General features: G+C 43.9%; 1 protein-coding gene across 5 annotated transcripts in view; it reads right to left on the reverse strand.

Moving 5' to 3' along the window:
• The window catches only part of trak1a (trafficking protein, kinesin binding 1a), a 228,174-nt gene that overhangs the window by 99,631 nt on the left and 111,699 nt on the right, over positions 1–16,844 (reverse strand). For all 5 annotated transcript variants that reach the window (XM_078539593.1, XM_078539588.1, XM_078539589.1 and 2 more), the window contains one exon: positions 7,197–7,391. In XM_078539593.1, the coding sequence (XP_078395719.1) occupies positions 7,197–7,200 (4 nt within the window). In that variant the 5' untranslated portion in view covers positions 7,201–7,391. The remainder of the gene's footprint in view (positions 1–7,196; positions 7,392–16,844) is intronic.

Raw genomic sequence — 16,844 nt, forward strand, 5'->3', positions numbered from 1 at the left:
GGACACACACCAAGACAAACATCAACTGCAGCTGGAAGATCATCAACTCGGTGAAAGACGCTCTTTGGTCTGCCCCAAATTTGTTGGTCTTCCAGCGCAAAGAGTTGTCCCCAACCGAGTGTTGCAGACTGGCACATTCCAAGGTCCAGGACTACGTGCTGAGGGACACGCTAAAGCTTGGGGCAGCCGCCGCAAAGGCGCAATGGGGAAAGGTCGCTGTCTAAGACCTTTCTGCCATAATGCACCGAGGGGCTGGGAAAGGTATAGACCCCTTGGGCTGTACGGCTCACAGTGAATGTATGCAGTGAATACTAATTGTATTATAATTGTACTGAAGCACCTCAGAGTGCAACATGATGTATGTTGATAACTCCAATACCATTGCACTGTCTGACTTTCTGTAATGACCATATTGAAATGATTGTAATATTCATCGAATGTATTGAAGCACCTCGTGATCCACGTGTAAAAGTTGAATCTGATTGCACTTTTGTGATGGCGATTTAGAAATGTTTTGTAATGTTCTTCCAGATATTTTATGAACGAAGTATATTTTTTGAAAAAAAGACTAGGGGTGGTAATAAATACTGGCTTTGCCAGCAAAGCCTACATCCTGTGAATGAATAAAACAAAACATGTGCCAACCAATTTCTCTCTAGTAACCCCATAATGTCATTTTGTTTTGTCTTACAGAAACAAGTTTAATCAATGGATAACAAACCAAAAGCTTTTAATTAATTTTAACCCCATGTGCCACATTCAAAAATACTCAACCCCAATTTGATTTTGTAAGCAAGAAGTCAGTCGGCTGACTATTGTGTTACCACAAAACTCAAACATTCAGTATCAACTGTAACAGAAGTCCTTCACTGGAAGAGTTTGCTCAAACACGTGCTTTAAAAAGCAGCTTTGTTTAGATTGATTGTTTGATTTTCACAAATGCCATCACGCTCCACACAGTTTGTTTTTTAATAACTCTGGCTTCAGATCTGTCCATGCAGTTAGAAATCTTCTAACAGAAGTTGCATCATATCACATTGTTCTCACATGTCATTATCTCCAAAGGTCACTTCCTAAATAATCAATGGGAACTCCCAGTTGTCAAACTTAAATCCATGACCACCCATGTGCTGACAAACTGGCCTTATCAGACATCAAGTTATGAATTTCCAATAATAAAATCAAAGAGTTAGAAATCATCAACAGTATGTGCAATGACTCTTATCAGCCTGTGTTTTACAGTTGCATTGTTCAAACTCTCCAACACTTATGGTTTATCAGAAAAATAACTTTGTACATGTGCCATAATTCCTTGGCAAGATTGATAACACAAACTGGCTACCACAATAGCCTTACTGTAACGTCTGTCCTGAACCAGGTCTTGCTGAAGCTGTTGCTTCATTTGTCCCACAAGAAAGCAAAACCATATATTACAATTCAGATTTCTCTATAACTTAAAAAAAATGTTCAATTTTGGATAAGACAAACTACTGACACGAAAGCCATAGAAGATCTCGCGACCAACAGGTTATAGCTGCACATTCAAACAGTCTAGGAACCCCATTACCGGGTTTCATATGTGCTTGAATTTTACAGATTGGAAATCTGGTCAAAATTCTGGTAGAATTTCTCTTTAACAGAATTGAACAGGACCTTCCTGGGACTGAAAAAGGTTACACTGGTTGCACCAAGTTGGCATCAAAAGCTTTCTGGTCCTCTGCAGAGTGGGCCCATAGCTGCGGAAACAAAATTCTTAACAAACGAGGTTTCTAACAACTCGGGGCGGGGTGGGGGGGGGGGATTTTCCTGTTTTGATACATGCTTTTTTCACCAACCTGTTTGAAGAACTAGTTCATGGAGATGTAGAATTACACTTGCTGCATTCTCCCAATGCCTCAGCAAATCTAACCCAGGAGCAGTTAAGCTGCACACACTCAAGTAATACACAGAGCTGATGTCACGTGAGTACTGAGTTAGCTTATTCTTACCTGCCAGAAGAAGAATTGTGTCAGCTTCCAGGACAAACAGCCCAAATAGTAACTTGCTTTTATTTTCCCTTCCTTTGCTAATGAACTTATTTCAGATTCTTACAGCATTGTGTGCGCTTCTAACAATTGACTGTGATCAATGAAGCCTTTTGCTAAGCACTCGCACTAGATTTGGTATTGTACTTTTTGGAGTTATAGGCATGTACAGTCATTTGCATTTCTGTTACCAAATTTCCCCCCTTGCTCAAATGATTAACTCCTTGCTGAGATACAGCGCATTGGTCACACTCTTGTACTTTGTTCAATGGCACAGTCAACGTTTGCTAGATTGTCAACTGTGTCAGAGCTGAGCTCAATCTGCCCTTACCTATACACATTGTATCAGCAATCGCTCCTCAAATAATGGGGAGGATTGGGGAAACGCCGCCAATTTTCCCTCTTCCACACCAGGGATAGAGGCACAATTGCTCGAGCCCTAATACTGCCACTGCTGAGATGACCTAATTGAGCTGCAAGCTGGGATCAAAGCTGCAACTTTCCTGCTGTGTACAGCTCAGTGGGGCGGTCCTGTGGACCATTAGGTAGCATCCCTGTCTCTGAACCAGGAACTGCGGGTTCAAGCCCCATTCCACGATTTCTTGGCCACAGAAGGAGCTTTCATGACAGCCAAACAGGTTGATAGTCAGTCCACTAATCCATCCAACATGCCCATGACAAGCGATAAGAGCCTGGTCATTATTAGGGTTGCCAACTCTGGCTGGATAGATTCCAGATGTCACATGACCACCTACCTTCATCCGCCCCTACCCCACACTCGTGGCCATTGGTGTCTCAGCCAGGTTGAGGGTAGCGGAGCCCACAGCTGCCCCACTCCCCCAGGCACAGGCACTCACTAGACTTCAGGCTGTGCACTGCTCCCGCCTAGCACAGCGCCCAGAATGGATAGCCTTCCTGCAAGAACTAATCCCGCGGTGTGGAGCTCCCTGCCTGCACTTCTTCCATCTCAAATGCTGGGACTGGCGAGGGGACCCAAAACAAACCCCAAATTCTACAGAGGGAGCGGCAGCCTCAATCCAGCCCCTTGTGGGGTAGGGGCATCTTTACTGAGAGCAGAGCCAGCGCTCTGCAAACGTCCAGTGGTCAGAATGTTCTGGCTGCCAGCCAACTCCATCCACTCATTTACTCTATCCATAACCATTAACATCACGCAATTGCATATCCTAAATCTCCTGGATTGCTTTTAATGGATACTGGGAGATAGATGCCAACTCTACTGGGTTCCTGGCCAATCAAGGAGGGTCTGCAACCCAACTGGTCAGCCACACTTGAAGTGGAGTGGTGCCCCTCAAGCAATAACCACTTGTCGCTCTCAAACAGAGAAGAGATGCCCATGGTCTCTTGCAGACTGAGCTAACCATGGACAGCTCATCGGCTGACTAGCTAAACTAACTAACTTATTTGAAGAGGGCAGCCAGTACTATCGTTTATTTACAAACTGTTCCACCAAATCAGGAATGCACTGCCCGAGGGGGTGGTGGAAGCAGATCAATAGTAATAGCCAAAAGGACACGGAATAAATACTTGAAGACAGAACGTTTACAGGGCTATAGGGAAAGAGGAGAGGACTGGGATTAATTGGAGCGAGCACAGACAGTGGGTCAAACAACTTCCTTCAGTGTCAGGATTTTCTATGATTCTCTGAATTGAAAGGTGAAGTAAAAAGGTGGTCAGTGGGTCTCAAAGCAGGAACATCTCTCAGGTCACAGTTCGTTACTTTTGTTAAGGTACTAAACTTTAAAAAGAACGTTAAACTTAATGTATACTCCTGTGCTCAATCATGGTTTGAATCTGTGAATAATTACTCAGTCATCAACAATGATCAATAGCTTCTAAGTCATCATTCACTGCTAGAATGCAGCCATAAACATTGCTTAAACTGTACATAAGTGAAATATTGTGGCACAATGAAGTAACAGTCTCTTTCCTCAAATTTGAAGTGGATACACTTTGGCTTCCAGTGCTGTGCAATCTCCATTAGGAGTAGCATAACCTGATCTCTATCAGAACACTGTTGCGGGAATGAGGACTGCAGTTGGTGACAGCCCTTTAATATAAAAAGCGGGTATGAGTGGCACAATGCCAATGTATGAAAAATCTACCGTGTAAACAAAACAGAGCAAAAATAATGGTTGAACACAGATGGTGTGCAAGAGATGTTGGTCATCACATGCTCCAATGAAGCGCACAGTTTAATTGGGCACTGTTTTATTTTTAAATACCAGACTGTAAAACAGTTGAGTAAAACAACTTAAGAGGCAAACCATAATAAATCATTCATTCGCTAACAGGCATTTCTCATTATAGAAGGATGGATTAGCTTACACAGTTATGGTCCCTGACCGTCAATTCGTGACATGGTCCCCTGTTCTCAACTTATTTTACAAACAATGTCTGCAGATCATTAGATATTTGAGGCACAAAATGCCAAATTCATTCTGATACGTGAGTATGCAGAGCAAATGAATAAAATTGCGTGCAGAAGTGCATGCCCATTTTGGACAGATCTAATCCTTCTTTTAACTTTGAAAATTAATTTGTCGCTCAGGGAGAAGAAAATAAACTCTAACTTCATTGATACAATTACATTCTGCCTAGTGTTTCAATGTGGAAAACAGAAAGTGGTCCCCAATCAAGAAAGGGTGAGCTAATAAGTATCATCATAAAGAGAAAGGCCAAAGTTCTATAGCAACTGTCACTATACCAGTAATTGTTATAAAGATCTTTACTTCATAAGAACATAAATAGAAGCAGGAGTAAGCCATTCGGTCCCTCAATCCTGCCCCGCCAGTCAATAAGATAACAACGGACCTGATCTGATCTAATTTCAATTTCCTGCTTCCACCCCCCTTAACCCTCGACTCCCTTCTCAATCAAAACTCTGTCAAACTCTGCCTTGAATATATTCAGTGACCCAGTCTCTACTGCTCGCTGGACAAGAGAATTCCAAACGCTAGAATTCCAAACCCTACCAACCCTCAAGAGAAGAAATTCCTCATCTTTGCCTTAAATAGGAGGCCCCTCCTTTTCAAACTGTAACCCTAGTTCCAGATTCCCCAAGGGAAAAAAACATCCTTTTAGCATCAATCCTGTCAAGCCCCTCAGAATCTTAAGTTTCAATAAGATCACCATTCATTCTCCTAAACTTGACTAAGTATAGGCCCAACATGCTCAACCTTTCCTCATAAGACAACCCCTTCGTCCCAGGAATCAGCTTAGTGAATCTTCTCTAATTCCTTATATATCAGTAAAATGTTCCTGTATCCAGACATCTAGGTAAATTCATAACTCACCCAGTGAACAATGAGATCCCTTTTCAGTATCTCAGCTTTTGGTTTTATCACATGGCTCTCATTTCGGGAAGCCAGAATAACATTACAAGTGACTTAAGTTCTGCACTACTAAATGACTAGAGGATTGCTGAAAAGAGAGACATGCTGTTGAAACTTTTCTTCTTGCACTCATCAGGACAAACACAAGAATTCCAAATTTCAAAGGTAGCAACTACTTATACTGCATGAGAAAAGAGTGACGATTGGTTGGTGTGGGCTCTAAGTGGTAGAGGCATTGCCATGGAGAATGAACCAGAGAACAGTTGTCCCCCAAACTTCTGTTACATTGAAAAAGGCTTGGCAGTTAAGTGTTCCCTGGTGCATTCTCAATGGCAATGCCGCTACCAGGGTCAACTTGCCAACCAATCAGCACTCTCTGCTCATATAGTATAAATCGCTGTTCCCTTTAAATTGGATCCTTGCGAACTGTCCTGATGAGTGCAAGACAAAAGCTTTGACAGCATGTCTCTTTTTTTCACCAGCATGTGATTCTGATCTTTTAGCTATTCCACTTTGTGTCATGGTTATACAAACTAGCACAGGATGAAACCCCAAACCTCAAATTGTTGGTGATTAATTGAAAGGTGCTATCTTCATATAAAACGTTGGTAAACAAATAAGAGAAGAGTTGCAAAGAGCAATATCTTGACACAAATGACATGGAGAAGTGTTATTGCTACTTGGACCCAATATCTTCTCTTAACTTAAAAAAGCTTGCCATGTAAGTGTTTTTTTTCATGAAGACAGTTTAATAAAACATAGAAAATCAAAGAAAAACAGATGCAATTGAAATAACCAGTTTTTATACAGATCAAGAATAATCCATGAGTAATCCAAAATCTTGCAATGCTGCCGTTGCCGTGGACAGGTTTCATAAACAATATGCAAACATGGAAAGGAGAGAGAGCTAACTAATACAGAGAGGTTGCTATAATATAAGCACAGCCCTGTAAAATGTGGTCTTTATCTGACTAAAAAAACGGTTAATCATTGGAAAAAAAATAGAAGACCAAGTGATTATCCACCATTTCCTTTTTTAAAAAGTGTCTTTACACCAGAAGAGAACAGGTTTACAATTAATCCAATCACACAATGAAAATCTGCAGCCCTGAAAACGATTACAAACGTTTAAGGAATTATTTATTAAGGACACGTCAATATATTGGAAACGCCAATGCTGCTTTCAATATTAACACGTAATGCCTGAAATTTGGAGCGATTTCAGTATTTTCAAAGAACAAAATTTTCACTAGTCTTTTTCTGGGGCGGGGAGAGTCGAACACAATTGTTGCAGTTTATTAAGTCCGTTTTGAATGGGAATGCCACATTGGAATTTTTATTAACATAGCCAATTAATGGAGTTTAAGATAGAGTGAAGCTAATCTAATATTTAGAAATAACATCTTAAGCAAAAAAATTAAGATATATCAATTGAAAACCTGTTTTTTTTTAAATTGGATAATTAAGTATTAACAATATTTTTCAGGAAAGGGAACATTTAAGGAGTTTTTCCCCCCTCCACCCCCATTGGTGTCTTGCACAGATGAACACATAACTTATAAAAACATGTGGCGATAACAACCTAGTTTCCACTAGCTTCAGAGGCACGATACCCAATGAATAATAAACAAAAATTTATGTTCGACTGCCTGCTCAATATTTCCATCCAAACTGTTCAGGGTTCTTTAGCTTTCAAATATACATGGAAGTACCACAGTTATGCACCAGGCCACCTTATTTGAAATTGTTCCCACACCCTTAGCTACAGACATCCACTCCAGGTACAAGGTCAATATAATCTTGCTGATATGGTACTCACGCATATATTTTAGTGTCTCTTCTATTTGTTCATTGGTGAGATCAATATTAACATCTGGAGAAATGAGAGGGGTGTGAAGCCAGTCGTCGTGGTCATAACCATAAATTGTATCAGCTCTTAGCTTGTAATGAGGCAGTTGCTCTTCCAGTAGACTAATGATTTCAACTTCTGGAAGGTCAGTACTGTTGCACACATCTGGTGGAGGGGGGAAATCAAGGCAATAGTGTTAGAACTGCAGATTAACTTTTCATGCGCTAAAGAAACTATAACAGCTTGCATTTATATAGCATCTTGAATGCAGTAAAACCTCCCAAGGCACTTCAGAGGAACATTACCAAAACAAAAGAGGCAAGAGAGGTAGAGAAGTTTAGGGAGTGAATTCCAGAGCTGACGGCCCAGGCAGCTGAAGGTACAGCCACCAATGGTAGAGCAATTCAAAACTAGGGACATGCAAGAGGCTAGAACTGGAGGAGCACAGAGATCTGAGGGTTATAAGGATGGAGGAGGTTACAGAAATAAAATTGCAATGGTTGACGTTTGCTACCGTCCTTCAGTTAGTAATGTTGCAAACTAGGTAGGGCAGCCAAATCCTCACTGGCAAACATGGAGATCACCTAGTAAAATTGTGCAACTATAATGTGAGCACCAGAACACCCATCACAGATCCTTCAACTAAACGACCACAAATGCTTTTAAAACAGAACATAAATGTCAAAAAATTCCATGGACAGTTTTTCTGACTCAAATTCAAAGTGACATTTTTTGCATGACCAAATTCAATTAGGCCAGATGGAGTGTTACCACATGGACTGCAGCGGTTCAAGACGACAGCTCAACATCACCTCCTCAAGGGCATTTAGGGATGGACAATAAATGCTGGCCTCGCCAGCAACACCCACATTCCATGAACAAATTATTAACAAATTTTAAAAAGGCAAAGAACAGTTGTCAAAAACACTTACTGAAGCAGTGAAGACACTTAATCTGCTTAACTGTCCAGTATGCGAAACCTCAATATCATGTCAGCCACCAGCTCAGTACTTCTTTGCTTTGGAAACACAGGAACAGGAGGAGCCCATTTAGCCTCTTGAGCCTGGCCTGTCATTTAAGATCATGTCTGATCTGTGGCCAGACTCCACATTTCCTTTATCACCTTTGGTTAACAAAAACCTATCAATCTCAGATTTAATTTTTTTTTTAAATTCATTGACAGAATGTGGGCTTTGCTGGCTTAGCCAGCGTTTATTGCCCCTCCCTAGTTGCCCTTGAGAAGGTGGTGGTGAGCTGCCTTCTTGAACCGCTGCAGTCCATGTGGTGTAGGTACACCCACAATACTGTTAGGAAGGGAGTTCCAGGTTTTGACCCAGCAGTGAAGACCATAAGACATAGGAGCAGAAATTAGGCCATTCGGCCCATCGAGTCTGCTCCGCCATTCAATCATGCCTGATAAGTTTCTCAACCCCATTCTCCCGCCTTCTCCCCGTAACCTTTGATCCCCTTACCAATCAAGAACCTATCTATCTCCGTCTTAAATACACTCAATGACCTGGCCTCCACAGCCTTCTGTGGCAATGAATTCCACAGATTCACCACTCTCTGGCTAAGGAAGTTTCTCCTCATCTCTGTTCTAAAAGGTCTTCCCTTTACTCTGAGGCTGTGCCCTCGGGTCCTAGTCTCTCCTACTAATGGAAACATCTTCCCCACATCCACTCTATCCAGGCCATTCAGTATTCTGTAAGTTTCAATCAGATCCCCTCTCATCCTTCTAAACTCCATCAAGTATAGACCCAGAGTCCTCAAACGTTCCTCATATGTTAAGCCTTTCATTCCTGGGATTGTTCTCATGAGCCTCCTCTGGACCCTCTCCAGGGCCAGCACATCCTTCCTGAGATATGGGGCCCAAAATTGCTCACAATATTCTAAATGTGGTCTGACCAGAGCCTTATAAAGCCTCAGGAGCACATCCCTGCTTTTATATTCTAGTCCTCTCGAAATAAATGCCAACATTGCATTTGTCTTCCTAACTACTGACTCAACCTGCAAGTTAACCTTAAGAGGATCCTGGACTAGGACTCCCAAGTCCCTTTGCACTCCAGATTTCTGGATTCTCTCCCCATTTAGAAAATAGTCTATGCCTCTATTCTTCCTACCAAAGTGCATGACCTCACACTTCCCCACGTTGTATTCCATCTGCCACTTCTTTGCCCATTCTCCTAACCTGTCCAAATCCTACTGCAGCCTCCCCGCCTCCTCAATACTACCTGTCCCTCCAACTATCTTTGTATCATCTGCAAACTTAGCCAGGATGCCCTCAGTTCCTTCATCTAGATCATTAATGTATAAAGTGAAAAGTTGTGGTCCCAACACTGACCCCTGCGGAACTCCACTAGTCACCGGCCGCCATCCTGAGAAGGACCCCCTTATCCAAACTCTCTGCCTTCTGCCAGTCAGCCAATTTTCTATCCATGCTAGTACCTTGCCTCTAACACCATGGGCTCTTATCTTACTGAGCAGCCTCCTGTGCGGCACCTTGTCAAAGGCCTTCTGGAAGTCCAAGTAGATAACATCCATTGGCTCTCCTTTGTCTAACCTACTCGTTACCTCCTCAAAGAATTCTAACAGATTTGTCAGGCATGACCTCCCCTTGATGAAATCATGCTGACTTTGCCCTATTTTACCATGCACTTCCAAGTATTCTGAACTCTCATCCTTAATAATGGACTCTAAAATCTTACCAACGACTGAGGTCAGGCTAATCGGCCTGTAATTTCCCATCTTTTGCCTCAATCCCTTCTTAAACAGGGGGGTTACATTAGCGATTTTCCAGTCCTCTGGGACCATCCCTGACTCCAGTGATTCCTGAACGATCACCTGTAACGCCTCCACTATCTCTTCAGCTATCTCCTTCAGAACTCTGGGGTGTAATCCATCTGGTCCAGATGATTTATCCGCCTTCAGGCCTTTCAGTTTTCCTAGCACCTTCTCCTTGGTAATGGCCACCATACTCACCTCTGCCCCCCAACTATCTTGAACTTTGGGGATGTTATTCGTGTCTTCCACCGTGAAGACTGACACAAAGTACCTATTCAGTTCCTCCGCCATTTCTTTGTTCCCCACTACTGCTTCTCCAGCGTCATTTTCCAGCGGCCCAATGTCCACTTTTGCCTCTCTCTTACCCTTTATAGATCTAAAAAAACTCTTGCAATCTTCTTTTATATTACTGGCTAGTTTACCCTCACATTTAATCTTCTCCCTCCTTATTTCTTTTTTAGTTGTCCTCTGTTGGTCTTTGTAGGCTTCCCAATCCCCTGGTTTCCCACTGCTCTTTGCCGCATTGTATGCTTTCTCTTTAGCTTTTATGCTGTCCCTGACTTCCCTTGTCAGCCATGGTTGCCTCGTCCTCCCTTTAGTATGCTTCTTCTTCCTAGGGATGAATTTTTGCTGTGTCTCCCAAATTACTCCCAGAAACTCCTGCCATTGCTGGTCCACTGTCTTTCCTGCTAAGCTCATCTCCCAGTCAATTCTGGCCAGCTCCTCCCTCATGCCTCTGTAGTTGCCTTTATTCAACTGTAATACCGTTACATCGGATTCCAGCTTTTTCCTCTCAAATTGCAAGGTAAATTCTATCATATTATGGTCACTTCCTCCTAAGGGTTCCTTCACCTTAAGCTCTCTTATCAAATCTGCCTCATTACACATCACTAAATCTAGAATTGCCTATTCCCTAGTGGGCTCCACCACAAACTGCTCCAAAAAGCCATCTCGTAGACATTCCACAAATTCCTTTTCTTGGGATCACCAACCTGATTTTCCCAGTCTACCTGCATATTGAAATCCCCCATGATCACTGTAACCTTGCCTTTCTTACACGCCTTTTCTATCTCCTGGTGTATCTTGTGCCCCACATCCTGACAACTGTTCGGAGGCCTGTACATAACTCCCATTATGGTTTTTTTACCTTTGCGGTTCCTCAACTCTACCCACACAGATTCTACATCATCTGACCCTACGTCATTTCTTGCTATCGATTTAATTTCATTTCTTACTAACAAAGCAACCCCACCCCCTCTGCCAACCTGCCTATCTTTTCGATAGGATGTATATCCTTGGATATTGAGCTCCCAGTCCTGATCCCCTTGCAACCATATCTCCGTGATGCCCACCACATCATACCTGCCAATTTCAATCTGTGCCACAAGCTCATTTACCTTATTTCATATACTGCGTGCATTCAGATACAACACCTTCAGTCCTGTATTTCCCATCCCCTTTCTCATTGTCATCCCTTTATCTGATGTGCTTGAAGTTAGAGTCCTAGCCCTTTCCAAACACTCTGTCCTATTTTGTGTTCTGGAGACTTTAATAGCCTCTCCTGGGCTCTCCTTTCTTTTCAGTTCAGCTCTTTTCTATTCAGAAGGAATAGAGATATATTTCTAAGTCAGGATGGTGAGTGACTTGGAGGGGAACCCTCCAGGTGGCGGTGTTCCCATGCATCTGCTGCCCTTGCCCTTCTAGGTGGTAGTGGTCGTGGGTTTGGAAGGCGCTGTCAAAGGAGCCTTGATGAATTCCTGCAGTGCATCTTGTAGATGGTGCATACTGCTTAACAACTGATCTAGCATCAACTGCCATTATCGCAAGAGAACTCCAGACTTGTACCTGCCCAAGTGTCTCAAAGGGTTTCCCTCATTTCATTCTGAAAAAGTCTGGCTCTAATTTTGAGACTATGCTCCCGAGTCCGAGACTCCCCAAGCAGTGGAAATAATTTCTCTCCATCCACCTTGCATTCTCCTTAACAGCTTGAAAACTTCGATCAAACACCCTTTCACCTTCCAAATTCCAGGGAATACAACACTGGTTTGTGTAATCCCGCCTCGTAATTTAATCCTTCACATGCAGGTACGGACATGGATGGTTGAGCAACCAAATATTGACGAGTCAAGCCACAGAGCTAGTTGGTTTTTTAGAAAATTCAATGTGTTGCTGCAAAATCAAGTTGCTGCCAAACATTTAATTGGGAAACTTGCTGGAGACAGATTTAAGCCGGATTCATTTGTTTAAAAATAGCACTAAAATGTTGCACAATTTTATTTGCTGGTTTAGAAACATTGGACACAATTTATATTTAAAGCTGTACAACAAGACAATATTTCCTTTTCTTTTCATTCTACTGGGTGTGGCTCAGTTGTGACTTTGCCAGTCACATCAGCATTGACAAAGTCCCACCTTGTGGCAAGACATAAAACTGCAAACCTGACCTTCACATTGCTGGCAGGAACTGAAGAGGCTCGCTGCAAGTGGTACACAGCATCATGGTGCTATTGGAAGTCATCATGTCACGTGTGAGCCCTGCCAGAAGGCGGGTCCTTGGTTTGTTGTCTGCTGATGCTCCATCCTGAGACATCCTTGGCTGTCTTTATTCCCAGGTTGTGGTTTGCCATTGCCTTCCACAGTCAGGGGCAGGGCAGGGAGACAGGCCCTAAGTCTACCTCAGCCAGACCGGGAATCGAACCTGTGTTGAATCACATGCCAGCCTGACCAACTGAGATAACCAGTCCCCCTGCTGCCTTACATCGGAAGTAACACAGTAATTTTTTTTTCTCTCTTCATTCATGGGATGGGGATGTTGCTGGCTAGGCCAACATTTATTGCCCATCCCTAATTTCCCTCGAGAAGGTGATGGTGAGCCGCCTTCTTGAACTGCTGCAGTCCATGTTATGTGGGTACACCTACAGTGCTGTTAGGGAGGGAGTCTGAGGGTTTTGACCCAGCGACAGGTGAAGGAACGGGAACTTCCAGGTGGTGCACCCATGCATCTGCTGCCCTTGCCCTTAGTAGTCGTGAGTTTGGAAGGTGTAGTCTAAAGAGGCTTGGTGAATTCCTGCAGTGCATCTTGTTGATGGTATACACTGCTGCCACTGTGCGTCGCTGATGGTGGAGGGAGTGAATATTTGTGGATGTGGTGCCAATCAAGCAGGCTGCTTTGTTCTGGATGATGTCAAGCTTCTTGACTGTTGTGGGAGCTGCATTCATCCAGGCAAATGGGGAGTATTCCACCACACTCTTGACTTGTGCCTTGTAGATGGCAAACAGGCTTTGGGGATTCAGGAGGCGAGTAACTCACCACAGGATTCCTAGCCTCTGACCGACTTTTGTAGGTAGTGTTTATCTGGCTAGTCCAGTTCAGTTTTTGGTCAATGATAACCCCCAGGATGTTGATAGCACAGGATTCAGCAAATGCAATGCTATTGAATATCAAGGGCCGATGGTTGGATTCTCTCTTGTTGGAGATAGTCATTCACGCCACACAAGTGCCAGGCAATGTTACTTGCCACTTGTCAGCCCAAGCCTGGGTATTGCCCAGGTCTTGCTGCATTTGGACATGGACTGCTTCAGTAACTGAGGAATCACGAATGGTGAACATTGTGCAATCATCAGCGAACATCCCCACTTCTGACCTTATTATGGAAGAAAGGGGATTGAAGCAGCTGAAGATAGTTGGGCCTAGGACACTACCCTGAGAAACTCCTGCAGTGATGTCCTGGAACTGAGATGATTGACCTCCAAAAACCACAACCATCTTCCTTTGTGTTAGGTATGACTCCAACCAGCAGAGATTCCCATTGACTCCAGTTTTGCTAGGGCTCCTTGATGCCACACTCAGTCAAATGCTGCCTTGATGTCAAGGGCAGTCACTCTCACCTCACCTCTGGAGTTCAGCTCCTTAGTCCATATTCAAACCAAGGCTGTAATGAGGTCAAGAGATGAGTGACTCTGGCGGAACCCAAACTGAGTGTCAGTGAGCAGGTTATTGCTAAGCAAGCGCCACTTGATAGCACTGTTGATGACCTCTTCCATCAATTTACTGATGACGGGAGTAGACTGATGGGGCGATAATTGGCCAGGTTGGATTTGTGCTGCTTTGTGCGTACAGGACATACCTGGGCAATTTTCCACATAGCCGGGTAGATGCCAGCGTTGTAGCTGCATTGGAACAGCTTGGCTAGTGGCATGGTAAGTTCTGCAGCACAAGTCTTCAGTATTATTGCTGCAATATTGTTAGGGCCCACAGCCTTTGCAGTATCCAGTGCCTTCAGCCAATTCTTGATATCATGTGGAGTGTATCGAACTAGCTGAAGACTGGCATCTGTGATACTGGGGACCTCCGGAGGAGGCAGAGATGGATCATCCACTCGACATCCCTGGCTGAAGATTGTTGTAAATGCTTAAGCCTTATCTTTTGCACTGATGTGCTGGGATCCCCCACCATTGAGGATGGGGATATTTGTGGAGCCTCCTCCTCCAGTGAGTTGCTCAGTTGTCCACCACTATTCACAACTGGGTGTGGCAGGACTGCAGAGCTTAGATCTGATCTGTTGGTTGTGGGATCACTTAGCTTTGTCTATCACTCGCTGCTTATGCTGTTTGGCATACAAGTAGTCCTGTGTTATAGCTTCACCAGGTTGACACATTTTTAGGTGTGCCTGGTGCTGCTCCTGGCATGCCCTCCTGCAATCTTCATTGAATCCCCTGGTTTGATGGTAATGGTAGAGTGGGTGGGTATGCCAGGCCATGAGGTTACAGATGGTGTTTAAGTACAATTCTGCTGCTGCTGATGGCTCACTGCACTTCATGGATGCCCAGTCTCGAGTTGCTTGATCCGTTCAAAACCTATCCCATTTAACACAGTAGTAGCGCCACACAACACAATGGAGGGTGCCCTCAATGTGAAGATGGGACTTTGTCTCCAGAAGGGCTGTGCGGTGGTCACTTCTACCAATACTGTCAGGGACAGATCCATCTGCAGCACATTGGTGAGGATGAGGTCAAGTATGTTTTTCTCTCAATGGTTCCCTCACCACCAGCTGCTCGACTGGGTCTGCAGCATTGTCCTTTCAGATTCTGTCAATAGTGGTGCTACTAACCCACTCTTGGTAATGGACATTGAAGTTCCCACCCGGAGTACATTGCCTGCCCTTGCCACCCTCAGTGATGTTCAACATGGAGGAGTACTGATTCATCAGCTTGTTGGGGGGGGTGCAGTACTTAGTCATCAGCAGGTGGTTTCCTTGTCCATGTTTGACCTGATGCCATGAGATTTCATGGGTGCATAGTTGATGTTGAAGACTCCCAGGGCAACTGTATACCACTGTGCCGCCACCTCTGCTGATGGTGATGTCTGGGACATTGGAAGGTATGAGAGTATGATGTCAGCCCAATTTTGGCACTGGCCAAGTAAGGAGGACTTTGCAGGGTTGACAGGGCTGAATTTGCAATTGTTGTTTCCGGTACCTAGGCTGATGTCGGGTGGTCCGTCTGGTTCCATGCCTTTAGGCTTTTTAGCGGATTGATACAACTGAGTGGCTTGCTAGGCCATTTCAGAGGGTAGTTAAGGGTCAACCACATTGCTGTGGGTCTGGAGTCATGTGTAGGCCAGACCAGACTAGGTAAAGACGGCATATTTCCAGATGGGTTTTTACCACAACAGTTTCATGGTCATCATTAGACTTTCAATTCCAGATTTTTATTGAATTCAAATTTCACCTTCTGGCATGGTGGGATTCGAACCCGGGTCTGCAGAGCATTACCCTGGGTTTTTGGATTACTAATCCAGCGACAATACCACTACTCCACCACCTTCCTGATGTAAAATAAATAAACTCAGAGCTCCCTTCCCATCGCCATTCTCTCACAGCAGACTGCGAGCATCTCTTTCAAGAGTGCCAATTGTTGCTCTTTAATTGACCACTACAATATGTCTGAAAGGAATGCCAGATAACTCTTCTTTTAATTTTTCATAGCTGACTCTCGCTTTCCATCCTGACCCAGTAGCTCAGATTCATACATTCTTGGAAGGATATAACAATCCATTGGGCACTATTAATATTTGGGTCAAAAGGAGTTGTAGAAATTACTGACTTGCAAGATTGACAAAGTTCAGTGCAACGCCCCCTACAAAAATCAAAGCAATAAGTGTGCAATAAAACATCTCGCACCGGTTCTAAATCTACTCAAATCATCAGCTGTCTCTTGATTCAAGGGTAACGTCTACCCAATCATGAGTTCCTGCTATGGGTCTTTATGTGACTGTACCACCTGATTTGTGACCAGCAGATCTTTGGGCACATGGGGCAGGATGTCCCATGGGGCAGTGGGATCCGGAGGGCAGGATTTGCTTCCTTTTCTTTCCTTCTCTGCTGCCACTCTGACTTGTCATTAAGACATTGTGACCCAGAGCTTGAAGACAAGTTGTCACCACTTTGAACGATTGGTAGCAAGCTCCTCCCAGCCATTAATGTCAATGCTGCCGCACTTCAAGGAGAGTTGTGGAGTGCCTTTGAAGCATTTTCTTTATCCTCCCCTGGAACGTCGTCCATTTGAGCGGTGAAAAAAACAGGAGCTGGCAGGGGAGACGTGCGATCCAGACAGAGTGTCTAGTCAAACACCCAACTAGAAAGATACCCAATTGTTTTCTGTATGCCCGAGAGTTCACACACAGATCTGCCCCTACACTGAATCTTGGCTGTGTGGAGTCGGAGTGGGAGCTATGAAAGAGAAGGACAAATCACATTGAGCTTTGTTTTTTTACACACAACCCAATATCGAGCTATTCAGCAACATTTGCAGGAGACCAGGGAAGTCCTGGAACAG

Source organism: Cetorhinus maximus, chromosome 3 (genome assembly GCF_964194155.1).
Source record: "Cetorhinus maximus chromosome 3, sCetMax3.hap1.1, whole genome shotgun sequence".
In the NCBI taxonomy this organism is placed as follows: Eukaryota; Metazoa; Chordata; class Chondrichthyes; order Lamniformes; family Cetorhinidae; genus Cetorhinus; species Cetorhinus maximus.